The sequence below is a fragment of the Macrobrachium nipponense genome, chromosome 31 (assembly GCF_015104395.2).
Source record: "Macrobrachium nipponense isolate FS-2020 chromosome 31, ASM1510439v2, whole genome shotgun sequence".
Taxonomy (NCBI): Eukaryota; Metazoa; Arthropoda; class Malacostraca; order Decapoda; family Palaemonidae; genus Macrobrachium; species Macrobrachium nipponense.
Window position 1 is genome coordinate 20,261,183 of NC_061093.1, and position 17,151 is coordinate 20,278,333.

At 36.0% G+C, this 17,151-nt stretch overlaps 1 protein-coding gene across 1 annotated transcript in view; it reads right to left on the reverse strand.

The window, feature by feature from the left end:
• The window catches only part of LOC135206669 (uncharacterized), an 80,606-nt gene extending 65,362 nt beyond the window's left edge, over window positions 1–15,244 (reverse strand). Inside the window, exon 1 of the mRNA XM_064238046.1 lies at window positions 14,817–15,244. Coding sequence (XP_064094116.1) covers window positions 14,817–15,063 — 247 coding nt within the window. The 5' untranslated portion in view covers window positions 15,064–15,244. The remainder of the gene's footprint in view (window positions 1–14,816) is intronic.
• Window positions 15,245–17,151: the final 1,907 nt, after the last annotated feature.

Below are 17,151 nucleotides of genomic sequence, written 5' to 3' on the forward strand. Positions count from 1 at the left end.
AAGCTCCAACTTCTGCTATTACCACGAGATGTGGTTGAAATCTTTTAGAATTCAAGATTTAACCAACACAAGCGGCTCTCTCTCTCTCTCTCTCTTAAAATTTCACGAGCAAACGAGGCTAATCGAAGAGACCTTTTGACAGCGGAAGAATATCATTATGCAACCACTCCTCCTCCCCCTCCTCCAACACCCCCGCCCTTCCTTGCCTTCCCTCCCTGACCCCCAATCCCTCCAACTCCTAAAGATAAAAAGGGAGACAGCGCTACTTCCCCTCTTGTTTCCTCTACGGTTGCACATCCTATCTTTTCAGGCTCTCGCGTCGTCTGCAATTTTCCTTTCCCTTCCACCCTGCACAGTGCTTTCGTCGCACGGCGGAAGGATATAAGCAATTTTGCGTTGCGGTAAATATTACCGGAGAGAGAGAGAGAGAAAGAGAGAGAGAGAGAGAGCGAGAGAGAGCAGCTGTCTGTTCGAGTAAGACTTAGCAGCTGCTATCACCTACTGCACAGAGATTCCATGTAGGCCTAGTTAACAAGAACCACAGTTGTTCCTTGACGAGGGAGACCGATAAAACCTTAATGCAATATTTATCATCACTCAAATATCTATGATACGAAATGCATCAACTTCGAATGAAATTATCAGCGATTTATTGGTCCTCACATTATTCCTTTGCAGTCGCAATGATCTTGACAGCACAACACACCGGAAGGACACAACGCAGCTCTATTTCCTTTCATGAAGAAAGGAAAGAAGGATCTCAGGATGTGAGTTTCGTGAAATAAATTTAGGTCATTTATCCCTTCCTTTCTGCAGAACCATTCCGTGCTTTATCCTAAGTGACCGGAAATACCGTAACATTTGCAAGCACCACGGAAATGACGTAGTGCTCGGAGGCACGAAGGCATGGTTCTTTTCGATTTCTGCAGTTAAAGGACGCCAAGTTGTTGAAACTCAGACGTATTTTGTACATTTAGGCCAGTGTTTCACAACCTTTTCTAACCCAGTATCCTCTGCAGTCAGGTCAAGCTGGTTGAACACCCCCTAACTAATATATTAATAATAGGATCAAAGAAAGTTCATTTTACCGCCTATTGCTTCCGAGCACCCCCGAAAATTGATTTCAGCACCCCCAGAGGGTGCTAGCACCCCAGGCTTGGAAACGCTGCTTTAGACGATATAGGTGAGATTTACATAGCATATATGAGGTTTTGGACAAAAGTGCATTAATACTAAGATACTTGCCATCTTTATTGAATTAAAAATCACGTACGATAGTCTGCACGCTCACAGTTATGTACATACATCTGACTACAACAGCACATGGTACACACCTGTCACTTTACAATGCTATTGCTTCTTTCAAACGATTGCAACTGATATCACTCTATCGGTAATTACCTTTTGATTATTTCACATTACCCTCTAAACGATAAAAAAAAAAAAGTTTTTAATCATATCTCCATGCACAAGAAGTGATCACAATAAACTTGTATTAGACCTAGTACTAGCAATGAAGTACACTCGGTGAGAATGCTATACGAGAATGCCTTGACAGAAAAGGGCATCCTACTTATTTGGGCATAGCCAAGGGAGTGTAACCCCGAGTTCAGTCATCACCCTCCTGCCGGCGTCACCTCCTTGTTACTTATTCCGCGAGGCCAATTATATCATTCTCGTGGGAGAGGCATCATAAGCAATTAAGACGTTCGTGGCTGTTAAAATGTAAAAACGTTCACGTGACTGGTTTTACTCTGTCTACCGGTTCGGGATGTGAGACATCGTGTCCATACTAATGTCCATGCTCTCTCTCTCTCTCTCTCTCTCTCTCTCTCCAATGGAGTTATGCAATGGTAAGAGTTTTCATGTCTCGATTAGCAGCTTCTCCCAGGTTCGTCCACTTGTGCAAATTCAACGGTCCCAGTTCCAGTACGTATACAGAAATCAAAATAATACCTATCAAGTAAATTAATCGTTATATAGTACAAATGTCCCTTAATATCCAATTCGCTCTACCTCGGAGTTAATATATTTTCATATATGTTAACCGATTCTAATTACGAATATACCCGAGTTCGACAGTGATTTGCAAGTCGATAACATCACTGAAGTCCTGATTTCTCCTCTGTGCGCTGGTTCGCATCCACGAGAGGACGGGATTATTATCAACTACAAAATTCCCCTTCGGTTAACGTTATATTATGAAAATATATTAATTTGTAGCTTAATGCACGTATATAAATCACGGTGATGTGATAAAGTGTCATATATATATATATATATATATATATATATATATATATATATATATATATATATATAATATATGCGTGTGTGTGTGTATGTCTTTTATCATGGGAATAACGATCTCCATGAGAGTAAAACAACGGAGGGCAAATCTTGAGGAATTCTCTCTCTCTCTCTCTCTCTCTCTCTCCTTAAATCTTTCCTTAATAATTCTTTCCATTTAACACGGACGAACGTAATGACAAAAACACGCGGATCGCTTTCTCAAAAGCAATACACAAGAAATCTGAAATTTGACGTCCAATTTCCGGCCACGATCCAAATGAAGAAGAAGCCACAAGCAAAATTAACTCGAGAATAATAATATTTAAATCCAGATAATAAAAATGACAATGAAAAGGTAAACATCAGTATAAAAACTATATTTTAATGAAAACAATGAGTGAAAGAAGAAAGAACGAAAGAACCAAGCTCCCACAAGGGATGGGCCGCAGCCTTGACAGAAACATGAACTCACAACTGCGGAAAAAAAACAAAGGACAGACGTGACAGACAATGGCGTGGGGTCCACCCCACCATGGTTCTAGCCGCCCTTCCTGGGGGTGCTCTCCCCCTGGGGAATGCATCCTCCCCAGCGCCCCTCCACTCAGTAGGTGAGACTAATTAAAAACACTACTACGTGCGCAGCAGAATTCTAAATCACGATCCTTTCACTTTTTTTTTCCACCGCTTGAAATCTGGTTGTCTTATTACGCCTTTATGTAGATTTCTACAGCTCGATTGGGCTTCACAGACACATTTAAACATCGTACAATACCTATTCAATGCATTTACTCATTAGTTCGTGTAGAGTAAATTTAAGCTAAGCTCCGTTTTTTTTATTATTCTTGTGACATATACTTCATTATTTCACAATTCTAATATTAATCATTTATTTTGGTTTATGAAAGTGCATAATTAAACAGAAGTTCTCAATGAAATAAACATCAATACTCAATAAATGTAACCAAAGTTTTGTTTTTAAATGATTTTTCTTCCTTTTCAGAGCAAATAATAACATTATTTCTTATGCATTCTGCACACTAAGGTTAAATAAAGCATTGGAGTAAATAAAAATAACCAATAAGAATTATATTTACGACAATTTATACTATTCTGTTATGTTTATCAACACCGAAGATTTACTGTAGCACAACGATGAGCTACACCAGCACGACTAGACCATATTTATGTATTATACAGAACGACGCCATTATCACACGAATAGTCACATCCTTGATTAACCCTTACTTTTCAGACACAACAAGGCGTGATCCGACCTCCAGCCTACTCGGGATGCACGCTGAAATCTGCGGTCAAATAGAGCGCTGTTTCACCAACGACAATTACAATAAATACGCTATTATGTTATAAGAAATAATTATTCTGCCTGTTTAACAAGCAAATCATTTTTTTTTTTTACATTTTCATTCTAATAGATCATAAATATCTTAAAATTCCTGTACCTTTAACTGAACGCAAAACATCTTTTCCAGACCTTTTTAGGCTGTACTCCCCCAAAACAAGAACAACAACAAAGAAGTTTGTAGGCTTACTCCCCGACAAACAGAAAATCATTCCTGTGTACAAGACGCAAAGCCCAGAAAAGACGCAAGATTCAAAAATATCTCTCCGGAGGAAATCGAAAGTCTCTGGGGGCCACAGGGATAATGCATATGGAGATATCTTGCGTAATCTATAAAAAAAAAAAGTGAGAGAGCCTGTAACTGGTGTGGAAAGACTCGGATTTCAGTGGTCGATATATAAACCGTTCCAATGGAACTGGAGATTAGTCATCGGCGTCGAAGGATCTCGTATGATGCGAACAAAGGTTTTCTCCTTTTGCTGAAGCACTTTCAATATCAGGGAAATCGAAACGTTGGGCCCTGTAGAATTTTTATGAATGCTATCATCTCTTCATGGCAAACAAAATATCAATTAATTTGAGAGAGAGAGATGAGAGACAACGAGAGAGAGATGGAGAGAGGAGAGGAGACACGAAGAAGAGAGAGAGAGAGAGATGGGGGAGGGGGCAGGGATATTAAACAATGCCTTCAATTCTACATTTTAGTTCATAGTGGGTATTAAATTCATTGTGTGAAATATAAGATAATCGAGAGACCTTACATCTTTTTCGGGTTGCCCCAGGTCCCTCAGTGTGAGGCACCTCTAATGTCTACCAGAGAGTTGCTAGTACATCTTCCGGTATATTTTGCATCTACCAATCTTGGATGGTCTGGGATGCAGCTTAGATATTTGTTGAGCTTATTCTTAAACACATCTACGCTCACTCCTGATATATTCCTCAGATGAGCTGGCAACGCATTGAATAGACGCTGCATTATCGATGCTGGTGCGTAGTGGATTAATGTCCTGTGTGCTTTCCTTATTTTTCCTGGTATAGTTTTGGGCACTATTAATCTACCTCTGCTTGCTCTTTCTGATATTTTTAGCTTCATGATGTTTTCGGCAATTCCTTCTATCTGTTTCCATGCCTGAATTATCGTGTAGCGTTCTCATCTCCTTTCTAGACTATATAATTTTAAGGATTGTAGTCTTTCCCAGTAGTCAAGATCCTTAACTTCTTCTATTCTAGCTGTAAAGGACCTTTGTACACTCTATTTGTGCAATATCCTTTTGATAGTGTGGGTACCATATCATATTGCAATATTCAACTGGACTACGAACATATGTTTTATAAAGCATAAATCATGTATTTCAGCTTTCTTGTTTTGAATTGCCGTAAAAAACAACATTCCCATTTTTTGCTATTTTGCCAATAGAATTGCTATTTGATCATTGCATAACATGTTCCTATTCAACATCACACCAAGGTCTTTAACTGCTTCCTTATTTGTGATTGTCTCATTATTAGGTCCCCTATATGCATATAGCTTTCCTTCTCTGTCTCCATAATTTATTTATTCAAATTTATCAGAGTTAAATACCATCCTATTTACCTCTGCCCAGTCATATACTCTGTTAAGGTCTCTTTGTAGCGCGTTCCTATCTGCATCACAAGTAATTTCTCTACTTATTCTTGTGTCATCGGCAAAACTACTCACTACCGAGTCCTTAACATTACTGTCCATGTCTGCAATCATAATAACAAACAGTAATGCAGCTAACACCGTACCTTGTGGCACACAAGATATTACCTTAGCTTCATCTGTTTTCTGTTGTGTAAAGATTCTTTTAACCATCTTCCTACTTTATCCACTATATATATTACGTTTTCTAATTTTCTTCGCTAATATATTATGATCTACCTTGTCAAAAGCTTTTGCAAAGTCTAGATAAACCACATCTGTTTCATTTACGCTTTTCATATTTTTGTATATGTTCTCATGGTGGACTAACAGTTGGGTTTGTGTAATTTTTCCAGGCACGAAACCATGTTGCCCTATATTAAAAAATTTTATTAAATGTTTCATAATATTTTTCTTCATTACCCTTTCATACACTTTCATAATTTGTGATGTTAGACTCACAGGCCTATAATTACTTGCCTCTAGTCTTGATCCACTTTTGAAAGTAGGGGTAAGATATGCTAATTTGTGTTCATCATAAATCTTGCCTGTATCTACACTTTGTCTTAATAATATTGCAAGTGGCTTTGCGATAGAATGAACTACTTTCTTTAACAAAATAGCAAGGACACCATCAGGCCCTGCTGCAGCTCCATTTTTAATTCATTAATAGCCTTGCACAATATCAGCTTCATTAATATCTATGTCTGCTAAATATTCACTATTTTCATCCCTTACTTCTATATCATTATCTTCATTATCAATTATAGGGGTGAATTCTCTCTTATATCGTTCTGCCAATATGTTGTATATTTCTTTTTTTCATTCGTTTAATCTCCCTTCAATTCTTAGAGGGGCCTATTTCATTCTTTCTTTAACTCATCTTTTGTTTTTGCATACGAGTAAAATAGTTTGGGGTTTTGCTTGATATTTACTAGGGTTTTTTCTTCCAAGTCCCGTTTTTCATTTTCTTTTGATTGTATAATAATATTGCAAGTGGCTTTGCAATAGAATGAACTACTTTCTTTAACAAAATAGCAGGGATTCCATCAGGCCCTGCAGCAGCTCCATTTTTAATTTCATTAATTGCCTGCACAATATCAAGCTCAATTAATTCTATGTCAGCTAATATCACTATTTTCGTCCCTTACTTCTATATCATTACTTTCATTATCTATTCTAGGGGTGAATTCTCTCTTATATCGTTCGCCAGTATGCTTGCAAATTTCCTTTTTTTCATTCGTTCATCTCCCTTCAATTCTCAGAGGGCCTATTTCTATTCTTCTTTTATTCATCTTCTTCGCATATGAGTATAATAGTTTGGGGTTTTGCTTGATATTTAATAGGGTTTTTTCTTCCAATTCCCGTTTTTCATTTTCTTTTGATTGTATAATCTTTTGTTCTGCATTTTCTATCTTACTTTTTAGTTCTATAACTTTCCATGCATTTTTTTCTTTTGCAAGACCTTTTTTCCACTTTCTGAATTTCTGGAACAGATCCTTCTGTCTCTTGGCTATGCATGACTTTTGACGTTTTCTCTTCGGTATATATTTTTATCCACTATTTTTCTCTATATTTTATATATCTCCGTATTTCCCCTTATGTCATCACTTACGAAAATGTTATCCCAATCTTTGTTTAATTCCTCATTTATTTCTGACCATTTTATATTTTTTACTGTAGAAGTTGTATTTTCCATATTCTTCCCACTTTTTCATTTCTTGTTTATTTCTGTTTTCACTTGCTTTGGAATGGACTGTTAATTCTATGACATTATGGTCTGAAATACTCGCATTATAAACTATTATTTCTTTAACACAATTTATTCATCTCGTTCACAAATACTAGGTCTAAAGTATTTTCCTTTCTTGTTGACAGGTGATTTATTTGTTGAATGTTGTATTCTAGTAGCATATCTAATAGCTTTTCGAATTTCCTCTTATCTTCTACACTACTATTACTCTCTTTTTTATATGTATAAATACAACCACAATCTATTATTCGTTCTTTCCAGTCTACGAAAGCAAAGTTAAAGTTTCCGGATAGGAGAATAGTCCAGTGCTTGTGATTTTTACATATATCATCCAATTTTTCTATTATTGTGTCAAACTTTAGTATTAGGGGGTCTATATATTACTATGTTCATTAATTTTTCAGATTCAAATTCTACCGCTATTAGTTCACATTCTGAGTTACTATATTTCTCATATATTTTTCCTTGCTTTTTGTCTTTCCCATATATTGCGGTTCCCCCTTGATTCCTATTTTTTCTATCTGATCTATAAGTTTGGAACCCTTTTATTTGATCGTCATTCCCAGTCTCTTGGGAATACCAGGTTTCACTTTTATTCATTATATACATTTTCTTTTCAATTTGGGTTAGTTCTTCTCAGTACTCTATTTTTCTTTTTGAGTTACTCGTAACTAAACCCTATGCATTCATCACTATGATGGTTTGCGTGTTTTCTCCTTCATTTAATATGGGTAATAATAAGGATTTTCCCACGTCTCCTTCCTGTTCTGGTATGTTGTTCTTTTCTTCATTTCCAGAAATTCTGACATTAAAAAATCCAACTTTTCCATAATATTTGATCTGCCTTCATCATAATTATTCATTTTGTGTCGGAATCTGCAATTTTCTCCATATCTACAATACCCTCTTGCATTGTACATACAGTATTTATCTCTTGAGCTGTATCTTGGAGCTGATGCTTGGAAATTCTTTGCTGACACTCCGTATCACGGTGATGGCTTGCTTTTTTCCTTCACCTCATATTCTTTGTTCCTCTCTTTATTTGTTTCATTCTTATTTTGGATTTTATTATTTGACTGATTATTTAACTGATTTTGATTCATGGCTACAGGGTGCATATATTTACATTATTTGTCGAACTTACATCCTTTTCCCTCTTAGGTTTTTGCATATTTTTGGATGTAGATCTCTGCAATCATCCTCATAGCCGTCTAGGTATGCACATTTACCATAGATTTCATAGTTGTGACATACCTTTGGATGTTTGTAGAGAGAGGGAGAGAGAGCTTATGAACTTCTTCCATTAGCGAAAGGAAAGTCTTCCTTGCTGGCTTTGGTTTCGTCAATTTCGAATTAATTTTCCGCACAAGTTCATTTCCGGTAATAAAACAAAAATAAAAACAAATCATCAATTCCTTATGAGAGAGAGAGAGAGAGAGAGAGAGAGAGAGAGAGAGAGAGAGAGAGAGAGAAATAATAGTCAGATGTCAGCCATGGGCAGTTTTCTGCAAATTATTTTGTGTTCAGTGATTTAACTTTGGCTCCTCTTGCATCAGCTTTTGAAGTTTTGTTGAGAGAGAGAGAGAGAGCCTGAACAACTAATAAAAATGCGAAAAGCACGAAGCATCCAGCTCCAAAATCCTTCACTTTCCCCCGAAAGTATCGAGACCTCATTTCACTCACCTTCGGCGAGAAACCTCTGACGCCCCGCATACTAATGACGGACAAAGGGTGACCGTCTTTCAGTATGGATACCCAGAGTTACTAAATCACTTTCTACATAACCACCTGTTACGACAAGCACCTTCGGAATAAAGGACACATGATCAACAGTTTCGCAACTGTAGTTTTTAGAAGTTTCCTGTAGGTCACAATGTGACATAGCCACATAGGCCTAATGAACGTGTTAGTCTCACAATGTGATGTAGGCCTAATCGACGCGTTGGTCTCAACTGGCCATGTTTATTTAATTATTAACATAGAAACTGTTCAGGTATATGAATAAGTGAGTGTTACGGAAGTTTTCTTGTAGCACCTGGGATTCATCAGTAATTATGCAATGAAGAATGAATGACTCGGTGACTATTGCTTTACTTTTTTCTCTGAATCTAACCGTTACTGACGTAAATGTCTTATCTGTGAATATTTTAAAAAGCACACACACATACATATATATATATATATATATATATATATATATATATATATATATATCCTTAAATCCACTTCAACAAGGAATTTAAATCTCCAACTGGTTTATTTTACATTGAACCTCTTTCCTTATCTCTTTTGCTTAAAGAACATGCCGCCCAGATTAATAAACTGTAACTCCGCCCCTCTTTCTGATTTTGTATAGGTAAAGGTTGTCAACTTCTTTTGTGTTCAGTGTGAACTTGAAAATGTAGAATATACATCGAAAGTACTTGTTCCCTGTTTCACTTACCTTTCTACCGTGGATTTAAGGAAAGGATATTCTCAAGTACGTGTTCCTTCGTACTACATTGATATATATATAATAGATATATATATATATATATATATATATATATACTAATATATACATATATTATATATTATATATATATATATATATATATACATATATACATATATACATAATATAAATATATATACAATATCTATTATATATATAATATATACTATATATATATATAACATGAAAATGTAATGCAAACAAAGTACGACCACCATAATTCTCACGTTCCAATACTTATTGACGTAATCGACAACAGGACGTGCCCACGAGAGAGGATTTGGGCAATTCTCTCAAATCTCAAACGAGCAGGCTGAGACAGTGAAACATTAATTGTTCCGAAACTCCCAGTTATTATATCAAGAAAGAAAAGGGCAGATGCTTGGGAAGGTCGGCTTAAGCCACGACTTATAAAAACAGAGAAGAAAAAAGTAAAAATTTTCATTTCCAATACTGTGGTGAAACCATCATTTTAAACAACATGGAGGTCAGGGATAACACCTGAATTGCATGGTGCATGTTGAAGAACGATGAGAAATAATATACTCTCTCTCTCTCTCTCTCTCTCTCTCTCTCTCAACTTATTCCTAATCTCTTTCAATCTGTCATAGACATAAATTTACTTTCAACTCACTTTTTCGCCTATCATTTACCTAGCTTTCACAATTGCAAAAGGAAGTTATTACCTGTAGTAACGGTAGCAGCTTTGTCGTTAACTGAGCATCATGATATGAAATGAATGAAGGCGTATCATTTCATTACGTTTCAGGACTAAGCCGTTCATTGAGGACTCATAAAAGCAAATAACCGTCTTTTCAACTTCCTTTGCGGTTCAAACCTCCTGCATTTCAATACGGCTACGTTCCTGCTTCCAAAAAATTCCCACTGATTAAAATAAGTCTAGTAACCAAGGCACCACAATGCTTATAATCATCAGGTAATTGCCTAGACTCTAGTCTGTTAAGAAATATATACTAAGTGTTTCGGTTACGTCTAATTCCCGACCCTAGAAACAACCGTCGAATGTAACTACTTCCGGCGTCTTGTTTGCGATCAAAGACGAATCTTCTCACCACAAATTACCTCAGTCTCGTCTTGTCAAGATGCTAAATAATGAAATATATATTTTTCGTAACTTCGGGACTCAGTGCCACAACGGAAAGTGGGAGTTGCCAGGTAGTCAGTTTTAAACCTTCAGTTTAAAAAGGTGTATGTCTCTCTAATCACAGCAGCATTATATATGTCGTTCAGCCTCTTCACACTTTAAAAAAATCCTTCAATTATTATATAAAAATAATCATTGGCGTGGCGTGATTTAACGATATGATAAAACTGTTCAAGAGGCTGGACTCTTAAATACATATTTCATGTTCCAAGTTAGCGTCAAGGAACTGTTGATCAACAAAAACTTTATACAAGTCACATACAATACTTAAGCCATATCAAATACAATAACAGATTAAAATGTAACAATGCATACCTATACTTTCTATACCCAATATAACCCTATTTCATGGGATTTCTACCATCATCGTCAAAATCTTTGAGATATTACCCAATGAAATAGCAAAACAATCTAAGGAAACTAATATTACTAAAAAAACTATAGGCATAAAACGTTTCATGCTCGAAATGAGTAACCTACGTATTCATATTCACTTACTCAGGGAGTAAAGCCTACAAACTACTTTGCTGTTGTTGTTGGCGGGGTGATGAAAGTTATATGGAAAAGCCTAAAAAAAGTCTGAGTTAAAGATACAGGAATTTTAGGATAGGATATTCATTATTTATTTATGCCAATGAACGTGTAAAAAACAAATAATGTGCATGTTAAAAACAGTACAGCACAATTTTTTCTAATAAAATATAGCGCATTCATTCAAATTTTCGTTAGTGAAACAAGGCTCTATTTGACCGTAGATTTTAGCACGTTTTAAAATACGTTAAGTTCAGAATATAATGTTTACAACTTATGAGTGAGTTTGTTTGTTTGTTTGTCTGTATGTATGGTGTTTTTACACTGCGTGGAACCAGTGGTTATTCAGCAATGGGACCAACGGCTTTACGTGACTTCCGAACCACGTCGAGAATGAACTTCTATCACCAGAAACTTATGAGTGAGGGTATAATCTTGCACGCGTCCAAATGAAGCTGGAGGTCGGATCAAGCCTTGTTTAACACAGAACTAGAACATTGGACTGCTTCCAAAGGATAGAAACAGAAAAATCGAAGCGATACTGAGCACAAAGTAGAGGGAGGATGGAAATGGCAATTCTCCAGTACAAAGGGGAATAGTTCCTCTGATTAATCAATAAATCGTCTCCCTAATCCACGAAAAGATGACTCAGAACCACAACACAGAAGTGGCCGATCGATTTGTCATTCTGTGGACAGTCGCGAGAATAACTCGTGATCTCTCTCTCTCTCTCTTTCTATTATAATCTAATCATTTTTTTCCTTTCAACTGTATACTGAAAATTTCTAATTCCGTGGAAGGTAGTATAGAACGCTTTCTCTCTCTCTCTCTCTCTCTCAATTATAATCGCCTAATTCACTTTTTCCTTTCAACTGTATACTAAAGATTCGTAATTCCATGGAAGGTGGTAAAGAACTCTCTCTCTACTGTAATCGTCTAATTATATTTTTCCCCTTTTTAACTTTATACTAGAATCGACATTATAAGATTTTATTCCTGAAATATTTCTAAGATGGCTGAATGAAATTACTCGTAAGCCTTTAGGCCTAATTGTCTAATAATTTGTCAACAGGACGCGACAAACAGAACTTGTTAGACCAATATTTCTAAAAGTGTATATACAAAAAGCGAGGCATTACAATGATTCATTTACATAAACATTACAACCTAAATACTGATAAAGACTTTTAAATATCAGGTGTTCGAAAGTCTAAGTTTATTTACTTATTCCTCTTGGATGCTCTGCTAATTTCTCATTACGATTCAGACTACTAATATACAGCGTATCGTTTTGTTTGTATGGTGTAGTTACGTTGCATGGAACCAGAGGTTATTCAGCAACGGGACCAACGGCTTTATATACGTGACTTCCGAACTACGTGGAGAGTGAACTTCTATCGCCAGAAATACACCTCTCTCACTATACAGCGTATCGTCGTCAAGTTATTCCAAAGTAGTTTTATTTGCTATTATTTCTTGACTGACAAACATGACAATAGGCCTAAATTAATAGCATGAACTCCCCGCGTCTTGTCATCCATGCAGGCATAATGACGTGAAAAATAACGACAGACCAGTCAGGGGAAAATAAACTAATAAATTCAGGATATATTCACACTGTAACAGCCAATCTTTTGAGAGAGAGAGAGAGAGAGAGAGACGAGAGAGAGATGAGAGAGAGAGGAGAGAGAGAGAGAGAGAATTTCCCTATAGTATTGTCCACCAAAGAAAATCGACTTTTTTTTTTCTGGTAGCCATGAATCTTTATTCCACAAGTTGTGATGTTATGCCACGGCACGGACATTCTTGTACGTATTTGATGTCAGTGCGTGTGTGTGAATCGGTTATTCTGCAAATACAGAATACACGCATACACACGCGCGCGTACACACATTGGTTATTAAATATATGATTGCAGAATATAATATATATATATATATATAATATATATAGTATATATATATATTATCTGCAATATAATATATGCGTGTGGTGTGTGTGTGTGTGTGTACATATTATATAACACAAACATGTATATATATATATATATATATATATATATATATAGATATATTATATATATATATACATATATATATATATATAAGCGAATACTACCTGAAATTGATAGTCAGAAATCCAAGCGCTTTCTCGTCTTTACTAAGACATTGTCAAGGAACGAATGAAATACAATTGGAGAAAAAGTTATCAGATGGTTAATTGTCAAAAGGGTAAAAATTAGAGAGATAATCCAGGATTATCGGATATCACACGGTCACAAACTTAAACATAGATTTAACCCTAACAGAAACTACAAAGTATCCATATAGTCCAAAACTTGTAAAAACTGAATATATTAATTTTGTTGCTTATATATATATCTACAACTTTTTCATTATGAAAGCATCAAGTTTAAATAAATCAAGACTTAAATTTAGAATATTTCCATTATTTGACTTGATGAAACAAGATTCAATGATATTCCTTTTAACTGTGTCATTACATGGGATTAAGGCTTTTGCTCGACTCCAGTTAATAGGATGATCTAAATCTCTCATATGTACGAATAATGCATTCGATATTTGCCCAGTTCTCTTGTTGTTTACCTGATAACTTTCTCTCTAATTGTATTTCATTCGTTCCTTGACAATGTCTTAGTAAAGACGAAAGCGCTTGGATTTCTCACTATCATTTTTGTGTGGTATTCGCTTATTTAAAGAAGTCACGTGCATCTACTGTGATTTTTTAAGCATATATATATATATATACATATATGTATATATATGTATATATTATATATATATATAATATATAAATATAATAAATTATATATATATATATATATATATTATTAAATTATATATATATATATTATATATATACATAGCATACATACATTTGTCACCTTTGCCGACTGAGTGGACCGCTACTGCCTACTGAAAAAGTCGTGTGCGACACAAACCTCCATTTTTTCTTTCTCTCTCTCTCTCTCTCTCTCTCTCTCTCTCTCTCTTCTCTCTCTCTCTCTTTTTAAGATGTTTCAGTCCTGACGGAGACCAGGCGGATGGCATTGACCCGTACAATCAAGTTCGCCTTTGTAGGTCACCATGGGGTACTTACGTAGGACAATAAATTGATAGTATCCTCGATTGCTGTTCAGTTAATTTTTTGTAGTATTACTTTACTTGGGTTTATTATGTCTTACTTTTTTATATATATATAGAAGTGCCCTTCATTAGGAAGTACACGGGTCCTTTAATCTATATAAGCATATTCATTAGTATCAAAGTAATAATTATTAATGCAAAAATAATTTATACAAACGTTGAACGTAGACGTGCATAATACAGGCATAAGAGTTTATTCACTAATCATTCATTACACGGGCATGAACCATCATCAAAGTTTCAAACGAATTCAAAGTGAAATAAACACATAAATTCACAGGGTTTTAATTCATAAAAGTCAAAGAATCTCTTCCCTATCTACAACACAAAAGTAAAGGAGCGTCTGCGTTGAAATCTCCAGAAAAGAAGCCATTTTCAAAGCAATACTCACCTTCAAATAAACTGACTCTTTCGCCGAATCCGACGTTAAGCGATTTCCTCCCTTTAAATAATCCAAAGTTGACGTGTCCAGTGGAGTTTGGCCGGATGACGGGCGTGTTGTCTGGCGGAATCCTCCGGATCTGTATAGCTTCGGCTTCCAGCCAGTATTTCGTACTAAGCGCCGCCGCCATCAGGGCTATAGCAAAGCAGCAGCCGAAAAAGGTGACGAAAACCATTCCGCGCTTTAGGATGTTCATCTTGAATGTGTCTGTTGGAACTGTTTTCACTAGACTTCTAAAAAATACCACGAGTTACGAGAGCGGGGAACGCGCGAAACTAACCCATAACCACCAGACCATTCCACTGGCCAAGTTTCACTAAAGAACATTTGAGCACGAAGGCGCGACAGCACCTGCGTTACCTGGCCAGCCAGTGAATGGGCGGACCTCCGCGGAGGTTAGCAGCAAGCCTTTTTTTCCGCGAACCACTTTTGGCCTCTGCCATATTGAAAAGAGGCAAAGGTATCCTTGTTATTTTTAATTTTTCATTCCTAAAATGCAAAATTAACCAAAAACATAAAACTTTCACCATAAAAACAAAAACAAAATGACTTAAAAATATAATACAACAACTATACATGTTCAACGTTCCTCTCAAGACAGAGACCTGTGTCTATGGAACTTTTCTGTTGTGATTATCTATGAAAATATTTTTAATATGAGTTGTATCCTTTTACAGAAGTACAGGTTGACCAGCTTTCAGAATATCATTGAATATAAAGGCAGGCTAAATACTGTTCTGCCGGCTAACGCAGCACTGGCTGAATTTCATCACATCCGGTAGCGTATTAGTAGCAAAACTTCCTGATGCTTTGATAAAGCTATTTTGATTATTCAGGGACAAGAAAAACAAAAACTAAACTCAGCCATCCTACTAATGATATCATATTATCGTTTCACAGGGCTGTCATTAGGACTCTACTGAGAAGGAATGGTTCTATCTTCTTGCTCCTGCCTAGGAATTCTAATTGCCAGGTGCACCAACCCTCCCGGCTATCGGCTTCCAGTCACCTGAAGAGGTGACGACTACCATATATCGTCCTGCTTTTCTTTCATGTTTTATATAGAAGCCAAGAAGCATGAGTTACGTGGGACATTAATGAGCAACGGAAATAATACTGGAAATTAAATGATGATGATGATGGAAATGAACAGTTTTAATGGCTAATAAAACAGCTATTTGTATATGGCACCTCACGCGTCCCCATGTAGCAATTGCCATACAAACTTTATTTATAAAATAGTACCGTGTTATCATACACAAAGATTTTCTTGAGGAGTTCGTTAATACCTGCATGTATAATTTCTTACTTAACGAAACGATCAGTTGCGAGAATACACGAGTTACTCAAAAAATAAGTAGCAGGCAAGTCATGAGGTTTGGCATCCGACCGTCTCTGACTTGCATATGTGATTATCCTAAATTCGACCCAAACAATGACCTCTGGAAATTCATGGACCTCGTCCTATTTCTTTCCCAAATGATAATATGAAATGCCAGGGAAAGTGTGTATGCGATATGCTGAAAAACCATAATTTAAAAAGATACTCAGAACGGTACGTTTGTAAGATGTCAAGAATGAAGGTCAACAGAAACGCCTTTACTTTTATAGATGGTAGGTCCACGATACAGTCCTTCAAATTATATCTGATTTCAAAGAAGTATTATGGGGAAAAAATCTCCTCTGCAGTTGTAGCGAATACTTTAAATTATCCTCTTCATTACCCAAAGCTAGATAGAACACAACTAAGTTTCCATTCGAAAGTCTTGAAAATGCTGAGGCATTTTATGCAAATATAAAAATACCAGCTATACTCAAAAGGAGCGCATAAAAACACCAAAATATAGAGAGAAAAGTACTATATTTCAGAGACTGCTGTCTCCCTCTTCAGGTAGATGAATGAGAAAAGTTTACAGAAAAGGTGGTATTTATACCAAGAGGTCCATCCACAGGCAAGCCAATTTAGGTCACCCCCACTGATAATCTTCCTGTTTAATCTTCTTCAAGCGTTGATTGAATGAAAACCTTGTCGATCGTATCTGAAATCCATGCTCCTTTTGAGATGTTCATTACCTGCCTCTCTTTTATTAAGGCCGATTCCATCATTTGACTCTTGTACCGGCAGTTGCTGCTATAAATTACATGTGACAAATTCCAGTTTATTCTATGGTTATGTTCATTTATATGGTTAAAAATAGCTGAGTTCTGTTGTTCATACCTAACTGACCGTTTGTGTTGTATTAATCTCTGGGGAAGTGATTTACCTGTAAATCCGATGTAAGAT